This window comes from Antrostomus carolinensis, unplaced genomic scaffold (assembly GCF_000700745.2).
Source record: "Antrostomus carolinensis isolate BGI_N321 unplaced genomic scaffold, ASM70074v2 scaffold51745, whole genome shotgun sequence".
NCBI lineage: Eukaryota > Metazoa > Chordata > Aves > Caprimulgiformes > Caprimulgidae > Antrostomus > Antrostomus carolinensis.
In genome coordinates, this window is record NW_010319407.1 from 724 (window position 1) to 9,273 (window position 8,550).

Here is an 8,550-nt window from a genome sequence, read left to right on the forward strand (position 1 = left end):
AGTAATTTTTACTTAGAGATTGGCTGGGCATCAGTCTGCAGGCAGTGGGTCACTGCTTTTGCATCACTTGTGCTTTTGGGTTTTTTTCCCCCCTTCACTTCTTAGACTGTCCTTATCAGCACCCACAAGTGTATTTCTCTTTTTCCCTTTAATTCTTTCCCCTTCCTGCTGGGAGTGAGTGAGCAGCCAGCCGGCATCAACCCACCACACCATGAAAGCCAAGTACCACTGAAATTGGTGCAAAATAGTCTGGAGAAAATCTGAACACAATTGCTAGTAAGGGGTTGAATTGTTAAAACATTCTTAAAAGTAAATAATGTACTTATGATCATTTATTTGAAATGCAAGTGTTACAGAGTAAAGGTGGTCTTGAACACAAACTCTTTCCTTGCTCATATGACAAGATAAACCGGTTTTTTGCCATGTATTTTTCTGTTCTTGACTCCTAAATGTCGCTGATGTCTTCTCTCAGGCTGCCCATAGAGCACAGTGTGAAAAGGGTCAGGCTTACTGATTTTGAATGTTTTACAGATCAGAAAGTAAAATACCTTTCTGAGCCTTTGCAGTACAAAAGTAGCCACTTGAGCTTCATCAGATGGTTCTTCATATACGGGTTGTTTCATATCTCTGTAGGCAGATATAATAACAGCTTGGAAGAGATTGATCAGGACACAGACCATCACCAACATGAAAGAGGCCAGCAAAAGACCACCCAGAAACCTGTTGGATGAAAATGCAGTATCTCTGAAAGCTGAGACGCAGTAAGAGAATACGGTCTGAGCTGAGTGAATCATGTTGTTGTAATTCCATTCATGCTGCCCAAATACAAGGTAGCCAAAAGTCATAAATACAAAGAAGTAAATCAGCATCATGAGGGCCATTGAGGAGATTCTGGGAAGGGCTGCCAAGATCGATCTTTGTGCCAGGCGCACGTCATAAAAGAATTGAGAGTATTTTAGAGTTTTCAAAACTGCAAGAAATGTTAAAAAGCCCATAGTAATCCTTAAAATCTGATCTAAATGAGAAACTGCATGAAAATGAATGAAATCATTTGTGTGAAGTAAGTAAAACTTCACTATATCTGCTCCCATCTTAAACATTACAACCTTTAAAAAAACAAAATGGAGGAGTGCTGATTTTAAGCCAAAGTTTATAATGTTGGAAATTTTTTTTATATAATCTTTTTTTTCTTGGCTTATGGTGTGAAGCTCATCTGCAATGTAAATGAGCAGAAAGGCAAGAACAAGTACAAACACAAACATTTGAGCTCTAGTTTGCTGATGAAAAATGGGGAGCGCAAAAGAATGTACTGACAAGCTTGGTTTTACGATCCCAAAATGAGACATTTCAAATATGACTGAGATGGTGCAAAAGAGACTTGTGTCCGAATTAAACGTCGTTAGTTCAATGATCACAGCCCATGTCTTTTCATCGAGCCAGTTGCTCTGTTGTAGAGCATCCAGCCTTGTCGTTGAATTAGATCTTCCTTCTTCAGGGAAAAAGTAAAATGTGTATCCTCCTGGTCCATATGTGTGTAAATCCCCATACGAATAATACATCCACGGAGTCCTGTTCCGCTGGTAAGTGAACCCACCATAACTGCTGGCATCCTTAGAAGCAGACTGGTCGGCAACCTTTGTCCAAGTGCCAGCGTAGTCACCTTTCTCGGGGACATCGCTGCCGTATTTGTGAAGACAGTGGCTTTTACTGATCACAAAATTATTTACAAAGCTGTGAGGATGGAAACATTTTTTCTCTGTACCTTTAGCCCGCACTTGCCTCATCCTAGGCAAACCAATGATTTTGGACCAGCTCTCGGTGAGAAAGGTTGGCTGGATGTCATTGTGGATCAAAGGCAAGAACAAGTCTTTCACCCACACGTAGATATGTTCTAGCTTGTCTACGCTGGAGAGTCGTGGAGAGAATTGGTTATGTATGAATCGATTGTAGTGAAAACTGTTGGCGTTCTCAGTGGAATAAGCAAAATTTAATAGCAGTGTTAAAAAGACAAGGTGACTGATGAAACCTTTTGTGAACATAAATGCCTTGACTTTAATTTTTGCCTTTTTCAGCATGCTTGCAATTTCATCAGCTTCTAAAGGCTGATACTGCTTGGTGCCTCTGACTTCAGCAAGTTTCAAGTGCATTTCTCTCATCTCATCAGCACTCATTGTTTCTTTAGCCAACTTAATTTCAGAATAGTTTTCATGAGTTAACCATGTGATGTTTTCACAGTATTTTGGACGAATTGTACTCATAGCTGAGAAAAAGCTGATTTTTAGAATTGAAAGGAAAAACACATTCTCAATAAAGGAGGTTGCAGATGCTAAAAGCCACTCCAGTGAAGCCTCGTAGCCATAAGACAAACCGTATAGCACAATGAAAAATGATGATAGCCCAGCTACAGATATAACTAGTGCCCACGAGAAATAGATACACCACCAACAACAAATTGATTGTGCTGTCTTGTGAAAGGGCATGGAAGTAATGCTTAGTGGTTTCTTTTCTTTCTGAAAGTTTCCCCCTTCTTCTGTGTAATTGTTACTAAAATTGGAATTTGATAGTGTCCTTCCCTGGCCGGCCTTATCCATTGGAGGGGAATTTGCGGTTATTGGCTGCTCCTCTGTTCCAATTACATTTGCATCTCTTTCAGAAACTGTATAACTACTCCAGTATTGGGGAGCTCCCTTGCTTCTTGTCTTTCTGGAAAGTGGTGGACTCTGTGCCTTGCTGGGACCAGGAAGGTTCTCCAAGGGACTAATATTCCTCAATTGTGCTGAAGTTCCTGAACGGTAAAGTTTTTGCAAACGTTCCTTCCAGTTCATAAGATTTCGAGACAGGAAGGGTGAACTGGACTTTAGGTCCGCCTGAGCCACATCATGAGGAGAAGGTTCTTTCTGGGGATACTTAAATAATGCAATTATAAGCATTTCCACAGGTATGGTAATCAAAGCACATTCAATTCCTACTGTTATTGATCTCAAATACCTCAAGTGTATTGAAAAGTCTTCATTCTTGTCAGTATTAAAGAACATAATGTTAACAAACAAGTTTAGTAATAATATTGCTAAACAAGAAGACAATCTTTGCATCCTGCTGAAAGTGCCAGTGAGAACGTGAGCAAAAATTGAGAGCCACAGATGGCCCTCTGTCAGGCTGTTGGCAAGATTAATGAAAAAATAGTCGATCCTTGGCAGAGGTGTCTTGGGGTTTGTGACAGAAAATGTCCTTTCTAGTGAGCAGTCGCCCTTGTCAAGAGAAAGCCATTTCCTGCACATAAAGAACCAGGTCTTCCTGGTGGACATATTCTCAGCTTTGGCTCTGCTTAAGAACCAGCTTGGAGATGGGCCCTTGTTATTGTGCCAGACCCTGAAGGAACAAATGTCTCCCAAGTCTTCCTTAGTAGTTAACAGAAAGCAGTCAGTGCTTCCTTGTCGGAAAGACAGAAATTGTGGGTGCCGTAAACAGTGGACATCACTTTTGCCATTCTGGCCGATGAGCTGAATAAAGACATCTGCTTTGGTTCCAGCTCCCCAACGGCTGCCTGTGTATAAAGTGACCAAAAAGCTCACTTTATCAAAGGGGTCATTGTCTGGCAGAACTATAATCTTGCCTTTGCTGTCCTTGTCAGCTCTGTCTTTTCTGATGGCCCAGATGGACAAAAGAAAGTAGACAACAAAAATAGAGAGCACTGTTAAGAGGGTCACTGGGTTTTTAGGTATGTCTTCTATCAGGGATTTTCCCAGATCTACTGTGTTGGGGCTAACTATTACCTTGGCTGCCAGGAACCTGATGTTGAATGTGGGTCCAGTTGATGCAGTGGGGACTGGCAGACTTTCCTGACTCGGCTTCGTATCACAGACACAGTGTACCCTTTGCCAGTCGGTCAAGGAGCCAAGCTTGCATGTGTCTTCTCTCCATAGACTTCGAAACCCATCCAGAAATAAGCACTTATCACTAAAAATGCGTATTCTCACCAGTCTCTGGGTTTGATACCTAATGATGTAGGGTGTCAGCAAGATAATGGAGATGTTGTAAGTGTCTGTACTGCTTCCTTCAGCTGCAGCTGTCAGCAGTGACTCTGGGAGACAGATAATATAGGGAGCCTTAATGTTACAGTCAGCGCTAGCTGTATCATTTTTTCTTGTAACCGTTGACATGTTGTGAAAAGCAGTAAACGAGGCTATGGGATGAGCATGACTGACATTGTCACCTGTAAATACTAGCACCTCGAAAGTAAGTGTTAATTTTGGCAGGATCTGGATGTATATGCTTTTGGTATTTCTGTTGACTTCAAAGCGAAATCCTCCAGTTGTGTAAGCTTGTGTTTTACTGGGTCCCATTGCTAATTGAAAAGTTGAAGATTCCTTGTCTTTCCTAGCAACAGTAATTTCTGCTCCTTCTGGCATGATCCCTAGGAGATCCCCATTAGCCTTCATTTCTGCCATTTTGAACCCCAAGATCATTGTTGCAATTTCTGACGTGTAACCTAACCAAGGGAAGGGGTTCTCATCAAACTCAAAAAGGGCAGTGGAAATCACAGCATCATGGGGCAATCCTGAGTCATTTCCCTTTTTTAGTACTGGATAAAAGCAATTCCTGCAGGTGGTTCTGTTAGAGAAAGCTTTTGCAACGTTCCAGGTTTCATCTTTCTTCAGGGTGATATTCCAGTGTTTTGTTTCCATTACAGTGTCTTTTTCTCCAGGGACTTTGCCCTGGAAAACTATTTCCGTTACATTTTCCATGATGGAGAAGACTTGTTTAACTCCCCCTACATTGACATTCTTGCGATGCAGAAGAGCAGCTCTCAGGATGTTGGACAAGCATCTTAGTATGCCACTACTCTGAATTTCTGCATCCTCAGACCAGTGGGTCTCATTCCTCTGTATTTTCAACATTTCTGTTACTTCTGTCAGTTTCTTAATGGCAAGGTCTTGTGATCTAAGGTTCACTTCATCAGCTTCCTCTGTGAGTTCAGAGAGAGAAGCAACTACTTGGTTGATTTCCATTGTACTGTCAACTGAAATATTCAGGGCTGTTTTAATCAGGCTTTCCCGAAACTCAGCCTTAGAGAGCTGGAAAGCTGGTGTGGCTCTAATATATTTTAAGACGGAGGCTGCCAGATAGGTCAAATAACCCGCGCTAAAATAATCTCCAGTCTGGAGATAAGATGTCATCGGTGCGCTTAAGCCGCTCACTGAGGCCATCAGTTCATGAAACACAACAGCTAGTGGTCGACTGTTAACTGGGTTCTGTACGCGGACGTATAAACTCACTTGGGTAAACACCCCAAGGGAATTGTAGACTTGAACGTAAAGTGTCAAGGTGTACTTCTGAGAGGGCACTCCAACTGGGAGAAAAGATGGAGGAGTTTTAGGCTGATAACCAAAGTACATAATTGTGCCAAATGTATTTTCCTCCACAGAAGTTATTTTGGTAGTTTTGGGTACATCAGAAGCTACTATCACTTTATATGTCAGAGGTAAATTGCTATCAGAAAATCCACTGCACTGAACAACAAATTTTGTCAGAAAGGCTGTGCCCCAGTGTGGGTTGATGTTACACTTGCCAGCCCTGGGAGGAGAATTTACCTTAAATGCATGTTTGTTGATTGAGGACCTACCATCCCAGGTAGTTACTTTTAACAGAAGAATGTAGGATCGATGTGCAGTCTTTGTAAAAGTCAGAGCATTTATGGATAGGTAAGCCCTAGACCTCCCCGTTGAGGTTCTGGAAGACCAGTCAAATTTAATTTCTGTAGAATTTTCCAAATAAAGGGACCAGTAGTATTTTGTCCGGCGATTTGTTCTACAGTTTAGGCATTTTCCAGACAAGCTAAATCTCTCTGTTGGAATTAGAGTGGTACCGCAGTTTTCAAGGCACTTGATGTCCAGACGGGGTGGGTGGCCAGGCTGCACATTTACAGTTTGGTCAGCATAACTACTCCTTCTATCCTTCTGAATTACTAGACGAAAGTAGTATATGGTGTTTCCTGGGAGGGATTCTGGTGGCATTGCTTGAACTGGACCTGAGGATGTTAACCATTTCAGATTTCTTTGGGCCGGGTGGCATCTCTTTCTCAAGCTGAATTTCATCGTTTTATAGTCTGACACCTCTTTAGTGCAGTACCAAGTAAATGTGATTCCCTTTAGTCCTTCCCGTGAATCGGGATCGTAGGATGCAGAGCCGTCAAGAGTCCAATTATCCGAAAATCCCACTGTGCGGAATGTGCCTCCTGCAATATTTGCCACTAGATCAGCCCTCTCAATCTGAATGTAAACTTTATCTGAGCCTCTGAGAACTGTTGTGGTCCTAATCGGGGTTATCTCTACAGTGAAATAGAACAGGTACAACCCGTAATCTAAAGTATAGCTGGGCACAGTTAAGCGTATCATGTCTACACCATACATCATAGAAGAGTTGATTGGCTTTTCCCAGTCCGGATCAGTTGTTGTGTCCTGGACAGGATAGATTCGCCACAAGGGCTTGATAGATATACCAACACTGCAGTCTACTAGCAGTCTGACAAAGAGATAAAAAGATGTCCCCCTTTTGTGGCGCAGGACAGAGGTGTGAAGAACAGGTCTCTGAATATGCACGCTGTCTATGTAACAGGCTTGTTTCTGGCAAGACACTGGTGCTTCTATGGTTTTTGCAGCATAGTTGTTGACTCTGACTCCTAAAAGAGCCGGTATAAGTTCACTTCTGGCACAGTTCACTTTTGCTACAAATCCCGTGTATTTCTCTGGATCAAAGGGTAAAGCAGAGCGACGCACAAAACGTGTGGCATTTCTTAGGTGATCGTTGTATGTGTATGTGCTATTCTGGAGAAGGTGGTCTTTATGTGTTCCAAAAAGCTGCAGATGGAAGGTCCACTCACACTGTAGCATCGGATGTTGTGCAGGGATAAACCACACTAAATAAGTAAAGCTCTGCAGAAAAGGACGGTCGCTACTGAAAACGTGGACTTCAAGGTCTCTTTCTGCCGGAGACCTAAACAAAGCCCTCTTCTGATTCATATAAAGGTACATGTTGAACTTGTACCATTGGAAGGCCACAAACTCTACGGAGACTAAGTAGGAGAGCTCCCTGTGTTGGTAGAACACTGTGCGTATATTAGGGCCATCTGTGGAAATAGGGCTGTTTTCTTTGCTTGTGTAAAACGTTCCATGGTTGTGACTGAAAATGTAAGTGCTCCTGTTGGTCTTCCCAGGGTAAAGGTTGACATGAATGGGAGTTTCTGTGCCTGCAGTTAGGCTCAGGGTACCATTGACTAGATGTAGTTCTCCCATCAATTCCTTGAATGTCTTTCCATCAACATGAAAATAAATGCTGGCCACCACCACCTCACCTGGCCTGTGAGGCGTAGGAACAGCGCAGAAGTCGCTCGGCAGAGTAAAGGAACTGTAGGAATGGAGCCAACCTCCTATAGCCTGCGTGTCGACCAGTCTGTAGGCCAGTGTCCTCGGCATAAGGGGCTGAAGCCTCCAGGAGAGGCTGAGGGGCTGTTGAGGAACACTGAGGAGCTTGGAGCCAACACTGAGGACGTGCAGCAAGTTAGGCTCCACATTGAGAGAGAGGCTGAGGCTTATCTGAGGCATCTGCTCAATGCTGACTGAAACAATGTGGAGGCCATGGTGCCTGTAACGCACAGTCAAGCGGTAGCTGTAGTAGGTGGCACAGGTCTGTTGCAACTCTGCTGTTGGGTAGACAGCAGGTGGTGGCGTGTCTTGGTGCTCACTGCTGGGAAGGAGAAGGGTAGAGGGGCTGCCTCCCTGGCTGCTGAAGCGGTACTGCCAGTTGGCACTCTTGAGGCGTGCACACCAGCCCAGCTCTACTGGCTGCCACACTTGGATCAGGTGTGTCTGCGGCCAAAGCACAAACAGCCGTAAATCCTGCCCAGACATCTTGATACTCACGTTTTGGTGAAAGCACTCGGGTGCAGCGCATGAAGCAGATGAACATTGCACTGTAAGGAGGCTGGAGGCCATGGGTGGAGGAGCACTTTCTCGTAGGAGACTTGTCTGCAGCATGACTTGGCCTGACCAGCGTGAGGTGTTCTTCACCCAGGCTGAGTTCAGGTACCAGAAGCAGCGTGGTGGGGGTGGTGGCCGCTCCTCTTTCCTCTCTACCTCTAGTCTTGCTCCCGGGGCAGGCTGGTAACGCAGGTACATGGTGCTGTTCCACAGGCATGAGACCCAGTGCTCGTGGTCCTGCCGCTGAGAGACCTGAGGGCCCCAGCAGGTGACCAGCAGTGGTGGCGGCTGGAGGCGGGGAGAGGAAGCCGTGGAGAGGCAGCAGCTGAGCAGCTGGAGGAGGAGGAGGAGATGAGGCACTGACATTGCGGTATGAGGTGAAGGAGAGGAGGGAGGACAGCTGTCCGAGTGCACTCTGTCGGAGGATGACAGCTAGGGAGTCCCAACTGCTGGAGAAGGTCTCCAAGGAGACCAGAGCCTGCTCTCTGGAACACCTGGGAACGATCGAATGGAATCCTAGAACCACAGAATGACAGAACGGTCGGGGCTGGAAGGGACCTCTGGAGATCATCTA

The 8,550-nt window shown here is 44.6% G+C and overlaps 1 protein-coding gene across 1 annotated transcript; it reads right to left on the minus strand.

The window, feature by feature from the left end:
• Window positions 1–392: 392 nt before the first annotated feature.
• PKDREJ (polycystin family receptor for egg jelly) lies at window positions 393–8,342 on the minus strand. Its single transcript, XM_010169221.1, has 2 exons — window positions 2,877–8,342; window positions 393–2,720 (listed from the first exon to the last, which is right to left on the minus strand). Exons 1-2 carry the CDS (start codon window positions 8,340–8,342, stop codon window positions 393–395), a joined length of 7,794 nt encoding a protein of 2,597 aa, XP_010167523.1.
• Between the last annotated feature and the right edge of the window lie 208 nt (window positions 8,343–8,550).